General features: G+C 34.6%; 1 protein-coding gene across 3 annotated transcripts; it reads left to right on the top strand.

The window, feature by feature from the left end:
- Positions 1-510: 510 nt before the first annotated feature.
- LOC120355731 lies at positions 511-17,392 on the top strand. 3 transcript variants are annotated; one of them, XM_039444391.1, is made up of 5 exons: positions 511-722; positions 2,189-2,331; positions 7,407-7,537; positions 11,003-11,153; positions 15,881-17,392. In XM_039444391.1, exons 3-5 carry the CDS (start codon positions 7,491-7,493, stop codon positions 16,091-16,093), a joined length of 411 nt encoding a protein of 136 aa, XP_039300325.1. In that variant the 5' UTR covers positions 511-722; positions 2,189-2,331; positions 7,407-7,490; the 3' UTR covers positions 16,094-17,392. The 3 variants fall into 3 exon arrangements, with proteins under 3 accessions (XP_039300325.1, XP_039300327.1, XP_039300326.1); XM_039444393.1 differs by having other exon boundaries at positions 696-722; positions 15,887-17,392; XM_039444392.1 differs by lacking the exons at positions 511-722; positions 2,189-2,331 and adding an exon at positions 5,283-5,426.
- Positions 17,393-20,221: the final 2,829 nt, after the last annotated feature.

Genomic DNA, 20,221 nt, shown 5'->3' with positions numbered 1-20,221 from the left:
CAATGTGACCCCCTCCAGACACTCGAGTGATAGCAATACGATACTCGAACTCGTTGCACACCCTCAGTAGCATATCGGGCGTAACAGTTTGTATAGCTGCTGTTATTTCTTGTTTGAGCTCCTCAATGTTAGCTGGTAGAGGAGGTCGATACAGTTTATCTTTAACGTACACCCACAGAAAAAAATCGGAAGGGGTGAGCTCAGGGCTTCTTGGAGGCCAGTGATGAAGTGCTCTGTCTTGAGCTGCTTAGCAGCCGATCCATTGCCTCGGATAGTTTTTATGCAAATAGGCACGGACAGATGAGTGCCAATGGGACTAAATAAGGAACTAGAAAATCTTCAGAGCTTCCTCTAATCGATGACTGATGGTGCTTTACTCTCCGTTTATTCTTTGCAGAGATCAATCAATTTTCAAAGTTGTGGTATTCTTTTTGAATCACGGTGTATTATTATTATAAGTATGAGTTGATATTCAGAGTTTTTATATTCATCAATCATTCTTCTGTTCACAGCACATTCTATCCTCCTTCAACTTCACCTATCCAACAGTGCTTCAAGGATGGCAAACTGCTACAATACACACTTATAATGTTTCTGCTAAAATCAGTTGATAGAGAAAAGTACAAGGAATCAGTGCACGCTCCTGGTTTCACCATATTTGCTCCTCATCTTGTTTTCCATGTGCTGCAACTTGTACCGGATCCAAAGCACTTTCTCTGCTTGTAAGTTATCACACTTCATAAGATTAGCATCTGGTCTAGTGGATAGAGTGCTTGCGTAGCAACCTAGAGATCCCGGGTTCAAACCCCACTCAGAGGTAAAAGTTTTTTGAACAGGTCACTCCCGTGTTATCGGATGGCACGTTAAACTGTCGGTCCCGGCTGAAGTATGACAGTCGTAAGGCCCATTGACGGCTCAAATGATATATCCAGACGAGGTGGATACTTCCATCAGGAACTCTCCCCACCAATAAAAGCCATACGAATATCATTATTATTATAGATTAGCATACTTCTTATATAGTGAGGTCCACGTTATAATGGCAGTGTTTGACTATCAATGGTATTGCTATCCTTGTCTATCATACAACAAAACGGATAGTGCTATTCTTTCTCGCTTTGCCAGATCGTCTTTTAACAATGCAAAATTGATAATTAATTAACAAAATATTTCATCTCAGTTATGAAAAATTATTGAAAAATATAATTTATTGCTTAATAAAATTGATTATTTTAAACGAGAATGAACCGTTAGTATTACATCAATGAACCTGTATCAGCTACCGTCTATAGATAACATTGAAAAGACAGAGGTTCGGCAACGTTGTTTTCTTATCTTTCTTCACTGCCATTTTGACGTGGACCTCACTATAGCTTCTAAAGATTGAAGCATTGATAGCTTCCACTCAAATGCTTATTAATTTTTCAAATATATTGAAACAAAAACCCAAAATTTACAGGTAACCCGTGCTCCGCAAGGGTTTAATTAAAAACCTGACAAACTGAAAACTTGAAGAATTTGAAATAGGCCTATAAACATCCTTGGTAAATTAAGAATCTATATGCAAAATTTCAAGTTAATCAGTCCAGTGGTTCAGACGTGATGTTGCGTCATTCGTGTATTTCCGACCATGTATAAGCAAATTTTCTTCCTTTATTATAGATGAACAAAATATTGAATTCTCTGCTATATTAATTTGGCTTTTGTTAAATAATTATTACATGAGAATAAATAAATAATACAGTATTATAATGTATGTTAATTGCTTCTGATAAAAGTGAGAGATTGTATGAGATTTCATACAAATTTCACTGCCATTATAACTTGAATCTCATCATAGGCAAACTAAAGGTTACCTATCATATAGTCTAAGTGCCGGTTGCACAAAAGCCGGTTAAATTTCAACCGTGATTAATTCCACGAGAACCAATCAAAGAAGGTCTTTTAGAAAAGCAACTTTTACAAAGACTTCTCTGATTGGTTCTCGTCAAATTAATCTCGGTTAAAATTTAACCGGCACTAAGTCCTGCTTATCAATTTGTAAAAAAAACAGAGCAGAAATTTGAATTAGTTTTTCCTTCAGATGCAATTTGCAATTCTCCCACATTATGCTACAACAAACCGTTGTTCATTCATACAATGATTTCATTGTTCCAAGTCGATTTACTTATTATATTTCTATTTTCAGCCTGTTCCAGTATTTCTATGTGGTGTCAATACATCAGAAGCAATAATCAATTTAGTATTAAAGTCGGATAATAGATTCATAAATTTAATAGGAGCCTCAGTAATTCTTACATCTGGGATCGTTCTACTTGGAAATACTATGAGGTAAGAAATATTGTTAAATCTATTTGTCTAGTTGAGAAGTTGATATTGTGGTAATTATTCATATTGAATGAAAAAGACTAAGAAATTGTCAAAAACCACAGATTTAAACTGAGTTTATCAGAGATTGACAATGGTGTAATAACCGAAACCGGTCTTTCTAAGTATCAATAAATCTGTGGTTTTTGACAATTTCTTAGTCTTTTTCATTCTATATTGTTAAATCTATCCAATAATCTATAATAGTGATTAATTTATTATTAACTAGCAGGTGTCTCGAATCAAATCCATTTATTGCCAACGACAAGTATAAACAAGTATCGGCCAAGTCATAAAAATCACAACCATTGTTATACAAGAGCATAAGTTCACATTTATAAATTATTCATATTGAAGCTTCTCGTAAACTATTCATTAAGATTGTAAAGTAGTTTCTTATTAGAAAATCATTAATTCTTAATTTGAAATCTCTCACAGACAAGTGTCTAATGTCCAATGGTAATTGGTTGAAGAATTTAATTGCACAAGCCCTAAAACTCACATGACTGGATTTGTACCGACAATATTCATTTCCATACTAGAAGTGGATTGAACCTGAGAAATGAATATTGTCGGTACAAATCCAGTCATGTGAGTTTTAGGGCTTGTGCAATTAAATTCTTCAACCATTACCATTGGACATTAGACACTTGTCTGTGAGAGATTTCAATTAAGAATTAATGATTTTCTAATAAGAAACTACTTTACAATCTTAATGAATAGTTTACGAGAAGCTTCAATATGAATAATTTATAAATTGTGAACTTATGCTCTTGTATAACAATGGTTGTGATTTTTATGACTTGGCCGATACTTGTTTATACTTGTCGTTGGCAATAAATGGATTTGATTCGAGACACCTGCTAGTTAATAATAAATTAATCACTATTATAGATTATGGATAGATTTAACAATATAGAATGAAAAAGACTAAGAAATTGTCAAAAACCACAGATTTATTGATACTTAGAAAGACCGGTTTCGGTTATTACACCATTGTCAATCTCTGATAAACTCAGTTTAAATCTGTGGTTTTTGACAATTTCTTAGTCTTTTTCATTCAATATGAATAATTACCACAATATCAACTTCTCAACTAGACAAATAGATTTAACAATATTTCTTACCTCATAGTATTTCCAAGTAGAACGATCCCAGATGTAAGAATTACTGAGGCTCCTATTAAATTTATGAATCTATTATCCGACTTTAATACTAAATTGATTATTGCTTCTGATGTATTGACACCACATAGAAATACTGGAACAGGCTGAAAATAGAAATATAATAAGTAAATCGACTTGGAACAATGAAATCATTGTATGAATGAACAACGGTTTGTTGTAGCATAATGTGGGAGAATTGCAAATTGCATCTGAAGGAAAAACTAATTCAAATTTCTGCTCTGTTTTTTTTACAAATTGATAAGCAGGACTTAGTGCCGGTTAAATTTTAACCGAGATTAATTTGACGAGAACCAATCAGAGAAGTCTTTGTAAAAGTTGCTTTTCTAAAAGACCTTCTTTGATTGGTTCTCGTGGAATTAATCACGGTTGAAATTTAACCGGCTTTTGTGCAACCGGCACTTAGACTATATGATAGGTAACCTTTAGTTTGCCTATGATGAGATTCAAGTTATAATGGCAGTGAAATTTGTATGAAATCTCATACAATCTCTCACTTTTATCAGAAGCAATTAACATACATTATAATACTGTATTATTTATTTATTCTCATGTAATAATTATTTAACAAAAGCCAAATTAATATAGCAGAGAATTCAATATTTTGTTCATCTATAATAAAGGAAGAAAATTTGCTTATACATGGTCGGAAATACACGAATGACGCAACATCACGTCTGAACCACTGGACTGATTAACTTGAAATTTTGCATATAGATTCTTAATTTACCAAGGATGTTTATAGGCCTATTTCAAATTCTTCAAGTTTTCAGTTTGTCAGGTTTTTAATTAAACCCTTTCGGCGGAGCAAGAGTTTACAGGTAACTCTTGCTCCGCCGAAAGGGTTTAATTAAAAACCTGACAAACTGAAAACTTGAAGATTTGAAATAGGCCTATAAACATCCTTGGTAAATTAAGAATCTATATGCAAAATTTCAAGTTAATCAGTCCAGTGGTTCAGACGTGATGTTGCGTCATTCGTGTATTTCCGACCATGTATAAGCAAATTTTCTTCCTTTATTATAGATGAACAAAATATTGAATTCTCTGCTATATTAATTTGGCTTTTGTTAAATAATTATTACATGAGAATAAATAAATAATACAGTATTATAATGTATGTTAATTGCTTCTGATAAAAGTGAGAGATTGCATGAGTCTCTTGTCTCTTGTCTCAACCCGAAAATCACTCTAATAATCTTTTTTTGCATTAAAAATACCTTAGAACTGTCTGTTGAATTATCCCAGAAGATATTTCCATAGCATATATGGGAATAGACATAGGCATAATATACTGTGATGAGGGTGTTTCTGTCCACCGAACGAGACAACTTTAGAATCATAAAGTATGCACGGTTCAACTTGGAGTAAGACTCTGTATGTGTTCCTTCCAAGTCGAATGCTCATCTATTGTAACTCCCAAGAATTTTATTGATTTTGCTAGTTTCAGTTTGCTGTCAGTTAATGAAAGAGGAATTCTGTTGTCTGTTGATATGTAGCTAAACTCCATTAAAAAAGTCTTATTATAATTAAGAGAGAGTCCATTTGCTTTGAGCCAGCAGGACATGGTATCAAGGTCATTTTTATATTATTTGCTAGATTTGTTTGATTTTTATCTGTTATTAAAGCAGTAGTATCATCCGCAAACATTATTAACCTTGAATGGGAGACTGATGTTGGAAGGTCAGAAATCGGATCACATTCGGATCGCTGCGGTTGCACAAGTTACGCCTGATCTGCTGGTTCGAGTGTGGCGAGAAATCGATTATCGGTGGGATGTATGTCGCATTACCAACGGCTGTCACATCGAACCAAAATGACACCCACACCTTAAACTGGAAGGTTTTGTAACAGAATGACACCTTTTTCAATTCTGTAAGTAATTTCAATAAATATTTATGTGCTTTCAAAGTTGTAAAGTCCTTTTATAATCACTCTGTATAGTACCATAGGAAATATGAGAGTGTACATAGCTATAGTAAACATTAATAAGGATTTTTGGGACACTATCTCCTTAAGTCTCTGACTATAAACGTACCCCTCGTGACTTAGTGTAATTAATATGACTCTTCTAATTCATATTACTTTGTATGTTAAAGCCTAGGAATTTGGCGAAATGTGCTGAATAGCTATTATCATATGACACAGATAAATCTTGTGTTTTGTTAAAATAAAAGCAAGTTTGTTAGCTCTACACCAATCTGACAAAAGATTCGCCTTTTCTTTTAAAACAGTTTCTCTCATTTCGCTACCAGTGATAAATTATTTATAGTGAGGTCCACGTTACTAGTAGTTCTGTGAACAGTGGACCTCACGCAGTATTCACCTTATGGAAATACAGCAATAGACTGGCTTCTCCACACATCTGTGTAATCACTTGTCAGCTGATTTATGATGAATTATTCTATAGTCTGATTTTTACTTTCCTTGCCCTATTACCATAGGTAAGGAAAGATTTTTACTCTAATATTGGCATATGAAAGAGGCTCCTTTATCCTTTTATATTATCCTTGAAATGAAAAAATTTCCAAAAACCTTGTATATACGTCGACGCGCAATTAAAAAAGGAACATACCTAGGAACATACCTAAAGGAACATATGCGCAACATATAAACATTTAAACATGATAAATGCCAAACCGTCGACTTGAATCTTAGACCTCACTTCGCTCGGTCAATAGTGGCAGTGTTTGTTTAGCAATGGTATTGCTATCCTTGTCTCGAAACATTCATTCAACAAAGCGGATATCACTATCTCTTTCTCGCTTTGCTCTGTTGCCAGATCGTCTTTTAACAATGTAGAATAATAATTAATTAACAAGATATTTCATCTTAATTGTGAAAATTCAATAATTATGGAATTATTGAAAAATATAATTTCTTGCTTAATTGACCGAGCGAAGTGAGGTCTAAGATTCAAGTCGACAGTTTGGCATTTCTCTTAATGTTTAAATGTTTATATGTTGCGCATTTACGGCGAAACGCGGTAATAGTTTTACATGAAATTGACAGGTATGTTCCTTTTTTAATTGCGCGTCGACGTATATACAAGGTTTTTGGAAATTTTGCATTTCAAGGATAATATAAAAGGATAAAGGAGCCTCCTTCATACGTCGATATTGGAGTAAAAATCAGACTATAGAATTATTCATCATAAATCAGCTGTCTAGTGGACTATAATACTACCCGTTCAAAAGCATCTAACATCTTGAAAATGTATTTTTCCATCAACGTTGTAGACAGTTGCAGCCAGACCTGATAACAGCGCTCACACTCACATTCCGGGACGACACGTCACGGTACGATAGGATAGAAAGCTCTATGTTTATTTAGGATTTTTTCTAGACATTTTAAATTGATAAATTATTTATTAATTTTTGAGAAAACATAACAACAGGTCAATGTAACCTACTGAGCGCGAGGTCTACTGTTCACAGAACTACTAGTAGTAAAGGTCCTAAGATTGAACCTTGCGGCTCTCCAGTTTCAACAGGCTTGAAATCAGACATATCTTCATTAAAAGAAACAGCTTGGAATCTATCATTCAAATATGATCTTGAAAGTTCTACAGATTTAGAATTAAACCCTAAATTTTCCAGTTTGTGCTCCGCAAGGTTCCGTTTAAAGCGCGAATAGATGGAATTTAGTCAAACCAAAAACTTGACGTACTGAAATCTTGAAGAATTTTAAATAGACTTATAACTATTCTCGGTAAATTAAGAATCAATATGCAAAATTTCAAGTCAAGTTGAGTTGTTCAAAGGTGTATAATCCAGTTCTTTCCTTTATTATTATTATAGAATATGTGGTAGTTTGAATATTGAATTATGTTGTTTATGTGTAAAAATGTTGCAGTTGACAAAAGTGGGCGCTTGCGTTTGGTTTGTGGCCTACATAGTTGTGTTCACAGCCGATTCTCTGTACTGTGGCCTAGTCGACATGAAAGTCAACCGACTCAGTCGGCTGTTCTACATCAATCTTTTCAGGTGAGCTTGCAAAAAACTTGAAATAACTAGTAGTTTCAAAGTCTGATTTTTACAGTAATGTTGGCGTTCGAAAGAGACTCCTTTTGCTTTTGTATTATCTTTAAGATGCAAAATTTCAAAAAAATCATGTATATATGTCGACTTGAAGTTCAAAAAGGAACATATCTGTCAAATGTCATGGAAATTATTGCCGCGGCTCGCCGTAAATGCGGAACATATATATAAACATATCAACATAAAGATAAATGCAAAACCGTCGACTTGAATCTTAGACCTCACTTCGCTCGGTCAATTAGTTGTATGCAATGACGCATGCAATTAATAACTGAATGTTTATGTTTATGTTTTTGAAGGGACGGATTCAAAGATCTAAAGGTTCAAAGAGCCTCACACGTCAACCGAAGCTTATTGTGTGTCCCAAAGTATGTTAGTTAGGCAATCCAACTCCTGTGTCCTTTACAAGGTCCAGGAATTTTTTCCCTATACTAACATCCTATTCCTCACCTGGTTGCTTGCAGCCAAACAGAGCCCATCTTTTATTCCTTAGTGTTTCGCAATCCAGTATGATATGCTTGGCAGTCTCTTCAGACTGATTATAAAGCCTACACATTTGGCTTTAATTATTTCTGAGTCCAATTGTGTGGAGAATGGAGATGTTCCTGAAGTGGCCATGTCCAGTTATCAGGGCAATCACTGTTTGACCTGACCCCTACCCAGACTCACCAGCCAGCTGGTGAAGCGAGGGCTTGCGTCTGCCAGCAGCCTTTTGCCAAGTGCTTGACCAGGGTGACCCTGCCATTGTTGGTGGTGTAAGTCCCTGGACCATTTACTTATTGTGTGGAAGGCAGTTGTTTTGCTTATGCCATAGCCTGGCTCTGGGCCAAAGAATGGCATACTGGAACCCTGCTTAACAAGCTCATCTGCACGCTCGTTACCTCCTATGCCTACATGGCCAGGTACCCAACCAAGATGCACAGAGTTGCGTGCTGCAAGCCTGCTGAGTGCTTTGTGGCACTCCCTCACCAATTTGAACTTGGATTCATTGGAGTCAAGAGCCTTGAGGGTTGCCTAATAACTGGAAGTAACATAAATGGTATTTTATCTCTCTCGACCTTTCTCTTCTTTCAACTCGGACTGACCTGTTGCCAGTAGATCTTAAAGGAGATTAGCTTTTGATGTTAGCATTTTTGATACACCAACCCCAACAGCCATTAGTCGTTTTCACACCGATATCTCGCCGACACGACTGGACAGGACACAATTTACTCTGTTGGACAGTATGGACAGAGGAGGAGGCTGTGGTAACTGCGCGAGGTCTATTGTTCACAGAACTAAAAGTAATATCATTTTCAAGTAAATGAAATAAATAACGTTGAATAAATATATTCACTAAAATATAAGCATAACTAGTAGTTCTGTGAACAGTAGACATCACACAGTTTTCTCATCCACAAGTATCTGGTGTCAACTGTTCACCGGATTCTCCAGTCATCCTATTATATTAAGCGAGCAATTTCTGTATATCTGTTTATATTTGGTTATTTATATCTGGTTATTTATGTCCAACGGATCTCGAAAACGGCTCTAACGATTTTTACGAAATTCGGAACATAGTAGGTTTATGATATAAAAATTCGATTGCACTAGGTCTCATCCTGGGTAAACTCGCTGAAGGACATGAAAAGGATAATAATTATTCATCCTTGGAAAAACAGATGATAATTTCGTCGTCTGTCGAAACAGAAGATGCGTGTGTGGGAGAGAAACAGAATTATTTCCAGCTGTGTAATCAGCGAGAAATATTATCTAGAAATTTTAATCGACTTGATCAAAATAATATAACTTGTTGACATCACATAATAATCATTCTAAACTGGAGTATATCATAATTTTCCAAGTTAAACATTATTTGACAATATTAAGTGATTAGTAAGTGTTATTTTATTATTCAATTTGGTGTGTATTTAATCGAAATTAAAACTTTTAAGGTGATCGTTACTATCACCTCATAGGTACTCTCTCTTGTTCCGTATTGGGGCTCACTATAGTCGAGCCAAAATGAATAAACAATACTTGTATCTACTAACGACATTTTGCAAAGTGTTGTAAATTATTATTCCATAATAATGAGATAATTATGATTGAGCACTAAAATTATGTTCATGCTATTTATTCATACTTCACATGCATTCTGTCTACTTAATTGTAATTTTACTTTCCCTGCCCTATTATCATAGGTAAGAAAGTATTGCTTTCCGAAAAAATTAAGGTACCCCGATTTTTAAATTTCTATACGTTTCAAGGTCCCCTGAGTCAAAAAAAAAGTGTGTGTGTGGTGTGTGTGTGTGTGTGTGTGTGTGTGTGTGTGTGTGTGTGTGTATGTGTGTGTGTGTGTGTGTGGGTGGTGTGTGTGTGTGTGTGTGTGGTGTGTGTGTGTGTGTGTGTGTGTGGTTGTGTGTGTGTGTGTGTGTGTGTGTGTGTGTGTATGTGTGTGTGTGTGTGTGTGTGTGTGTGTTGTGTGTGTGTGTGTGTGTGTGTGTGTGTTGTGTGTGTGTGTGTGTGTGTGTGTGTGTGTGTGTGTGTTGTGTGTGTGTGTGTGTGTGTGTGTGTGTGTGTGTGTGTGTATGTGTGTGTGTGTGTTGTGTGTGTGTGTGTGTGTGTGTGTGGTGTGGTGTGTGTGGTGTGTGTGTGTTGTGTGTGTGTGTGTGTGTGTGTGTGTGTGTATGAGTGTATGTGTGTCTGTGTACACGATATCTCATCTCCCAATTAACGGAATGAGTTGGAATTTGGAACTGAAGGTCCTTACACTATAAGGATCCGACACGAACATTTTCGATCAAATGCATTCAAGATGGCGGCTAAAATGGCGAAAATGTTGTCAAAAACAGGGTTTTTCGCGGTTTTCTCGAAAACGGCTCCAACGATTTTGATCAAATTTATACTCAAAATAGTCATTAATAAGCTCTATCAACTGCCACAAGTCACATATCTGTAAAAATTTCAGGAGCTCCGCCCCATCTATGCAAAGTTTGATTTCAGATTTCCAATTATCAGGCTTCGATACAATTTAAACACAAAATTTCAAGTGGAAAAGATTGAGCATGAGAATCTCTACAAGTAATGTTCAGTAACATTTTCACCTAATTTGAAAATAAGCTTGAAATTTGAGAAAATGTGATTATTCAATTACAAACTGTTGGCAACTTTTGATTCTATTAAATCATTCACTATGAAGAGATATGTCTCCAGCGTTATTAAACTGTCAACAGCTGGCTCAGATATTTAAATAGTAGACTTGAGATGTGCGTGAACACTAGCATCAGGTAATCAATTTTCATAACGTCAAGGAAAGTTGTATGAGTGCGCCACACCAGATTTTTCTATAATCAAACACATTCAAGTAGCCCTATCAGAATACTTTCTCAAACTGAAATGATTGACGTCATTTTGTATTATTGTTTTCAGTGCCATCACTCTATTTCCGTTGAGCGTGGTCTCCGAGGAAATCTACGAGGCAGTGGAGTTTGGCTGGACCAAGGGTGCTCTGTTCTCCATGTGTTTTGTGACCAGCGGTGTATGCACTGGCATCACACAGCTGCTTGCATTACAGTTACAGGTGACTATGATATAGAAGACCAACCACTGGTCAATCACAATCAAACTGATTCCATCAGTTTTCTGTCAAACAAGGAAGCAGATGGAAATTACTGAGATATTGCAATTATTCAAATGCAAATGAATTGATAATAACTATCATTAAACGAAAATACAAATTAAATTCTGTAAATCACCCCGAAGACTTTTGCTACTGCAAATATTTACAACAGGGTAAACAGATAGATGGAAATAGAGATTGTCAGTTTGGTGTAAGGGTAAATATTCCTGACCGGCATTTATTGCGTTCAAAGCCACTGATCAATTCCATTGTGTTTTTTTACGTTCAGTAAAAAACCTGATCACAGAATGGAAACGCCAAAATCCGCCATCTTGAAAGAAAATGCAGCATTGTAATATAGCAGTAATTTTAATTTCTAACAAGATGATGCAGTCGCGTGTCGTGGTCTTGGTGCACTCAAGTCTTGGTTAGAATGTTACCCTCCATTCTGTATGCATTCTGTGGCTAAAAGGTTGCTCATGAGTCATGACAGATGTTTCGTCTGCTGCTTGATAATATATTTGTAAACAAAACTAGGACCTAACCTATTCAATTGTATAATCAATTAAAATGGGAACCAACAAGTGATTGGAGTTGTCTTGAATGCTTTGTAAGATATTTTAAATGTTATTGGATTCATGTAATCATGCATTACTCTGCTCTCAAATAAATAATAATAATAGAGTTCATAATTGTAAACAACCTCGTATTCAGCCATGTCTGTTTACGTTCAGCTACTCTACGTTCTTTTCCATCGGTTAGAAAAGTATGATGAGCTTATCAGTGAACGAACTGGATATGACGTATTTTTTTCTTATGAGTTAGACCAAAGACCATGAAGAGGTATAAACCCTCAATGTCTATGCCTTCCCAATGCTAGCTCTTACTTGAAATTGAAGGCTACCATTGAGGTATTTTAGCGCGAGATATTATATAATATATGTATATTTTTTCAATATTATAGATTACAAACTTCTCTAAGATCTTTAGTATGTAATAATCTTCTAGGTTGTCCCCTGAATGGCCGATTTCAATTCCAAGTATACTAGCGCTGCATGTGAGTATGCATCATTCAACGACCAAACAGTTCTTCATTCAGAGTCACGTTGACTCACCGGTCTCATCGTTCACTCACCGATCAATGGCTTTGAACTCAACCAATTAGGAGGAACCGGGTTCGATTCCCGGGCTGACAAATGATTTTTGAATAGTAGCGCTCATCGAATTTCCATTTAGCTGTTTACCCTGTTGTCAATATATGCAGTAGCAGAAGTCTTCGGGGTAATTTACAACATTTAATTTGGATTCTCGTTTATTAAGGATATTAAACAAGGAGTTGTTTTGGGTTTCAAGCCTGTTGTTACTTTCCAAATCATTCATAGTTGAGAATTATATATATTGTATCTATAGTCCAGTTACTACATAAATATACATTGGTGCTTGCAATATAAATATTGTAATTCTGATTGTTTAATATATTATATGGATACATGAGAGAAGTCCAGAACCAATTTCTTCATGCAAAATTTCCTTGTGCTAGATACAGAGTGGCCCAAAAACCTCGTAACTTCTGTTCATTTTCCAGTTTTTAACTATTTCTGCCAAATCCAGTGATCGTACGGAAAAATTTGCTCTCGCCTTTTTTTACTTTCCTTGCCCTCTTACCATAGGTAAGGAAAGTATTGCTTTCCAAAAAAAATTAAGGTACCCCAATTTCAAGTTTTCTATACGTTTCAAGGTCCCCTGGTCCAAAAACATGATTTTTGGGTGTTGGTCTGTGTGTGTGTATGTGTGTATGTCTGTGAACATTGCCGTGCTACCAATAAAATGTAATATTACAACATGACAACTCCATTCCTAATTAACCGATTGACTTGAAATTTTAAACTTAAGGTCCTTATACCATGAGGATCCGACAATAAGAAATTCAATAAAATTGAATTTAAAATGTCGGATAATTACTAAAAAACCATTTTTTTACGGTTTTCTCGAAAACGGCTCTAACGATTTTCTTCAAATTATACCATGAATAGCTATTTATAAGTCCTATCAACTGACGTGAGTCTCATTTCTGGGAAAATTGCCGGAGGTCCGTTATATCCTTCAGAAAAATGGCGGATAATTACTAAAAAGCCATGTTTTTCACGTTTTTTCGAAAACGGCTCTAACGATTTTCTTCAATTTATACTTGGATAGCTATTATAAACCCTATCAATTGACATGAGTCTCATTCTGGGAAAATTGCAGGAGCTCTATAATATTATTGAGAAAAATGGCGGATAATTACTAAAAAATCATGTTTTCATGATTTTCTCAAAAATGACTTGACCGATTTTTTTAAAATTCATACCTTGTATAGTTATTTATCAGCTCTAACAACTGGCATGAGTCTTTTTCCTGGGAAACTAATAGAGGTCCACCCCATCCTTGGATAGTGGAGTTTGTAACCTCCTCGTGCATGAGGTAGGTAGGTAGAGCAGTTCATAAAAAGAACACATAGTCAAGATATTCATGTGTGGAACAGCTGTTTCAAATGTTGCCGCCGTCATTATGTTATTCCCCTAAATTATTCTCGCTTAAGAATGAGGCCTACAGTTCAATGAGCAAGGAAATTTGTGTGAGTGTACCACACCAGATTTTTAGATTATAAAATTCTGAATTAAAAATGAGATCATTCATAACTCTCTATCTCCAATGAGTATTGAGGCGAAAGAGGAGATGCGGAAAAGGCAATGAGGAGAATGGACTGTAGTATGATGAAATTCGAGCATTGTGTCAAAAGTTATGAGTGTTTGAAATTTTGGGGGTATCCTAGGTCACAGTATACATACAGTACGGAAACTTGGCTATACCCTGACGCCAAAATCCGCCATCTTGTTAGGAAGCATTGTAATAGTATTTATGGTAGGTTCGGATCACTTTAATGATCCGGATCAATTGATCTCGTTCACTGCCACGAGCCAATCAGAAGACCAGGATTGGAACTTCCCAAGGTCACGTGACGTGTTTAGTATTGGGGTCATGTAAAAAGCATTGGTTAGATAGGCGTTTGATTACAAGTTTCCATTCTGTATCTATTCTGTGCCTAGGTGTCCTGCAAGATTTGAAGACCAATATCAGGGAAGAAATTGCTAACATAACGCCTGCATGCTGGCAGGAGTCATGACAATCGCCAGAAATCGGTTTACTCAGTGTATGGAGAATGGGGGATGTCACCTACTTGATTTGGTATTCAAAACTGATTGAAACAAAACTTTATATATGTGTGTAGAAAAAATAAATACAAACTTTCTGATCCATACAAAGAGTTTTATTTACTTTTAAATAAAGGAAGTTTCACTGCCGCACTCTACAGATCAAATAAAATAAATAAATGCTTTATTCAACCAATAAAAATGAATTACATTACAAATACATTCAAAAACACAAACGCATTTCATAATCATTAAACATTCAATAATAAAATAATAAATAAACAGAACCCTATGTGTAGATAAAATAAATACAAATGATACAATATTAAAAAATTAAAATAAAATATGATATAATAATGAATGATAATAATAATGAAAGGTAAGTGCTCCTAAAGAAACATTAATGGTTCATCCCTCTGCAAGCATAATGCTTGTGCTGAGGGATGAGTCGCTTAACATAATAATTTTATCTTGGACTACAGTACAATAAACCAGAACACATTCAAACAAACCGGAATATCATTCAACAAAACAAAAAACTAACTACAATAAAATAAACTAAAAAATCCTTCAACAAAACTAAAATAAACTGAATCAATTGTGTTCTATTTTAACACTATTTGTTATGAATATTGTAAATATTAAACCAATATTTAACAAAACAAAACAAGAAGGATAATTTTTAATCAACAAAGAACTAAATTTAAAATCTATTTTGGTATAAACAAAATCATACCTATTTATATTTAATCTAATCTTATAAAAGAAAATAAATAAAATAATTTTCTTCATTATTATATTAAAATTGTTCTTTCAGAGTCACTGAAAATTGAATGAATCTGGTATATAAAAACAAAATAATGATAATGGACACAATGAGAAAAACTAACTGAATGCATAGAAAAAATAAAAAGCAACAAAGAAAAGACTGTCATGCACCTAATCCTCAATTTTACCGTACGGTATTGGAACATTAATGATGTAAAAGAGAGTAAGTAAACATAAAGGCCATGTAAATACATCAATCTTCAATTTTGCCTCATTTCAAAGAAACAACGGACACCATTTTTGAATATAGAAAAGCTTGGTGCAGAGACTATTGATAGAGGAAGTTGATTGAATAACGGGCCCCCCTGGAAAAAGCATGATTTGCAGCTGCAGTAGTCCTGAGACGAGGCTCCTCAAGGGGTTCTCTAATTTGTCTTCGTGCACTATACATGTGTACCGCAGATAAAGGAAAAGTATGTGGTCTCAAATAAATAAATTTCAATAATTCAAATTCAAACAGATGTGGTATACTAAATACCAGAAATTCCCTGTATAGATATTCAGAAGGGAGTCTTATTGGTTTTTTAAGACCAATATTTATTAGTTATTTTAAATGAAAATAACAAACGAGTTAGATGTATAGTCGTGATGCTGATATTCTGTTGTATCTTTTTGAGAAAATAGTTTTGATGCAAATAAATGAATGAATGACTCATTTGTTTGTAGTTGCAGTCTGCAGGAGGAAGTAGACGCGCGTCTACAGCCGCTCTTTTGTTGTCTGCTTGCTGTGCGCATGCGCTGTTCGTTGAGCGCACCTTCGCCTCTCCGCTCTTCCATCTGGTGTTCGTCAACTTGGCCTCCAATCTGCTGCTATTTAGCCCCGCCCCCGATCATTCGGTCTTCGGAGAGTACACCAAACTCGAGTTGGAACTCGTTTGAATCTATAGTACAAACTCTTAAGTCTGGTTTTCACTTGTAGAGTTAGTGGTCGAGCTTCTGGCATACTAACTCTACCGAGCTAACTCAACTCTTCTTACTTGGTCGAGTAACTGTTTCCACTACAATTGAGAATAGTAGGTGAAGTGTGTTGTCTAGTGAACAGAACTAACCTTAAAATGTCAATACGAAACATTCATTATTGCCGTTCAGCCAAACCAGTTTTACAAAAAGCATTGAAATATGCTTAAACTGATAGTTTTAAACATTATTGATATGTTCTTAAACTTAATAGCCTATGGCACGACTCTACTCTACTAGTTCGAGACTGTTTTGATTAGCATAGTAGTGGTAGAGTAGAGTGAGAAGAGAAGCGGTGGTGGGGGAAGGCAAGTGGTAGAGTACTATCCCTCTCTACTCTACTAAAAACTAGTACTCTACCAACAACGTTTACATTGGGAGAGTTTTCAAGATAGTAGTCGTCTTATCAAAAATACCTTATTCATGTGTTCAACAATACAAAATCCATTTCACGTTCTATAGTGAGGTCCACGTTATAATGGCAATGGAGAAAGATAGGAGAACAACGTTGCCGAACCTGTCTTGTCAATAGACCTTAGCTGATACAGGTTTATTAATGTAATATTAACTGTTCATTTTCGTTTAGAATAATCAATTATATTCTATTAAGCATTAAATTATATTTTAGAATAATTTCATAATGAATTTTTATAATTAAGATGCAATATTTTGTTAATTAATGATTAATTCTACATTGTTAAAAGACGGGTTGGCAACAGAGCAAAGAAAGAAAGGGATCAGCTTTGTTGAATGATAGACAAGGATAGCAATACAATTATTGCCATTATAACGTGGACCTCACTATAGCGTTGAAGCTAATTACCAGTAAGAATAGAATACAATGATGAATAATCATATCAATCTACAAACTGAAGAGTTTTACAATAATTTCGAGCAAAGAAATGTGATGAAATATGCGAAAGTTGAGGTATTTCTGTAATGTTTTCACATGAAACGGTGAAGTTTGGACCTTGAGTTGTCCATTCTCAAAAAGGGTATCGAGGATTTTTACACTTGACTGAAGAGGAAAACAGTTTTGCCGATTCTCCGCCTTGCCACTGCCTTACATACCGGTATATCCGCACTGATACTTCCATAGCTGATACTGGTATATCTAAAGTGATATCAACTATTCATTCTTGTTTATAATAATCACTTATATTTTATTCGTCAAGAAAATATATTTTTCAAATAATAAATTTGTATAATTAAGATCAAATATTTTGTTAATTAATTGACCGAACGAAGTGAAGTCTAAGATTCAAGTCGACTGTTTGGCATTTCTCTAAAACGGTGTACACACGTACGTTTGCCTCGGGTGAGCATACGTGTATGGGCTTGCATTCGCACGTGTGGACACTGTTCGCTGAGGCATGTGGGCGAACCGGAACCCTGTCGGTATTTTGGCGTGCTCAAAGGCGCCTCGGGCGAGCATTGAATGTACGTGTGGACGCGATTTTGCCATACGGGTGAGGCAAAACGTAAACATTGAAGGCGTCATAACCTAATTCCAATGAATTAGGTTAATGAATGACAAATCAAATTGTGATCCAATAACTAATTTATTGTGAATTGTAGGATTTTTGTAATTTTATAGGATATGTGGATTGTCAAATATTTAAATAGAAACATGCATGGAATATATAATTTGTATCATGATTAACAAATTTAGAACTGCATAATTTAAGTGAAAAAAGCTTCTCTAAAGGGTTCCTACAAGAAAGTATAGCTCAAATATTATTTTACTGTGGCTATCAAATCATTATACGTTTTAGATAGCTAGGCTATCTATAGAGAGATTTATTCAAACTTTGAACTAGTATTCCCTTAAAGGTAAATCTTGAAGCTAATCTTTTGGAGAATCTTGTTTTGTCATGTGTATGAGCAGAGTTAGTTTAAAATGGGCAACAATTTAGTATTTGATTCAATTTATGGCTAATTTCCTTGAAGAAGACTGTCAATTTTGTGAGACAGTGTTAAGTGCTTTGATTAGGTCATCAAAACTTCTGGAATTATTGTAGAAATTTTCTTTTTTTGAGATTCAGAATAGATATTGGAACCAACAAATGAATCGCCTAATGTCAAGAATCTCAAAGTTAGAGCCAATCGTTCTTGTGGAGTTATTGATTCCCTCATGATGATATCATTACTGTTTAGATAACTAGTTGAATTAGATTCAGTATATTAACCAGATAATGTTTTGACAACCTAATAAAGTTTGAACTGTCAATCTTATGCCAAGTAGCAATTTATTTCCATACTTCAACCTACAATCGTTCAACCCACCAACATCGTTTGTCAAGTTTTATTTTTGATGTTATTATATAAGTCATTGAAATAAAATGATACTGCTGCAATTGTGATAACTATCTTCAATGATGGAATGACGCCATTGTTGTCATGTGGAAAATCTACATCTACCATGTCTTCGTGTCGTCTGCAAATCAGATAGCTTTTTGAATGCAGAGGCAAACGTGGATCGCGTCCACAAGGACGTACAGTGAATGTTGAGGCATATGTACATACGATTGTTCGCGCGAATCTGTACGGACGTGTGTACAAGGCTTTAATGTTCAAATGTTTATATGTTGCGCATTTACGGCGAGACGCGGTAATAGATTTTCATGAAATTTGACAGGTATGTTCCTTTTTAAACTGCGCGTCGACGTATATACAAGGTTTTTGGAAATTTTGCATTTCAAGGATGATATAAAAGGAAAAAGGAGCCCCCTTCATACGCTAATATTAGAGTAAAAATCAGACTATAGAATTATTCATCATAAATCAGCTGACAAGTGATCACACAGATGTGTGGAGAAGCCAGTCTATTACTGTATTTGTATAAGGTCTATAGTTTCAATCAGACATTAAAGAGGTATGCATCATTCTTTAAGCTGGGTTTACACCAAAGTTATTAACAAAATGGTTATAACTTAATCCTTATAGATTCTATTAGATTGAACGGATGTTGACAAACACATAATATGTTCATCATGTGTATGATAAGTTATGTTCCATCTAATATAATCTAAAAGGATTGAGTTATTAACATTTTTTAAATAAATTTGGTCTAATCGCAGCTTTAAGTTCTTTGGTTTCAATATTTTGTTTTGCAGTCATGGTATTATTATGCGTGCCCATCAGTATCAATATTCTCACATTCAAAAAAACTAATTCAATAGGTGATAAAAATAAACAAATTAACTAAATAATTCTGGAGAAATAATATTTTTGATTCTAAAAAATTAATTTTCATCAGATAGAAAGATTATCATGGAACTGGATGAATTATATCATATGGAATACAAATTCAAACGTGAACTGAGTTTGTTAGCCTACATAATGGATTTTCTAAGAATTACATCATGGATTTTCGAGAAAAAAAATTTCCATTTTTCATGATTTTCATGATGGTTAGCCTACATCATGGATTTTCTGAGATTTACATATGGATTTTCGAGAAAATAAAAAATTTCAATTTTTCATGATTTTCATGATGGTTAGCCTACATCATGGATTCTCTGAGATTTACATCATGGATTTTCGAGAAAAAAAAATTTCCATTTTTCATGATTTTCATGATGGTTAGCCTACATCATGGATTTTCTGAGATTTACATCATGGATTTTTGAGAAAAAAAAATCCACATAATGGATTTTCTGAGATTTATATCATGGATTTTCGAGAGAATAAAAAATTAAATTTCAATTTTTCATGATTTTCATGATGGTTAGCCTACATCATGGATTTTCTGAGATTTACATCATGGATTTTCGAGAAAATAAAAATTTCAATTTTTCATGATTTTCATGATGGTTAGCCTACATCATGGATTTTCTGAGATTTACATCATGGATTTTCGAGAAAATAAAAATTTCAATTTTTCATGATTTTCATGATGGTTAGCCTACATCATGATTTTCTGAGATTACATCATGGATTTTCGAGAAAATAAAAATTTCAATTTTTCATGATTTTCATGATGGTGTTACATCATGGATTTTCGAGAAAAAAAAATTTCAATTTTTCATGATTTTCATGATGGTGTTA

This window comes from Nilaparvata lugens, unplaced genomic scaffold (assembly GCF_014356525.2).
Source record: "Nilaparvata lugens isolate BPH unplaced genomic scaffold, ASM1435652v1 scaffold4513, whole genome shotgun sequence".
NCBI classification, from domain to species: Eukaryota; Metazoa; Arthropoda; class Insecta; order Hemiptera; family Delphacidae; genus Nilaparvata; species Nilaparvata lugens.
This window is presented reverse-complemented; position numbering and strand designations above follow the sequence as displayed.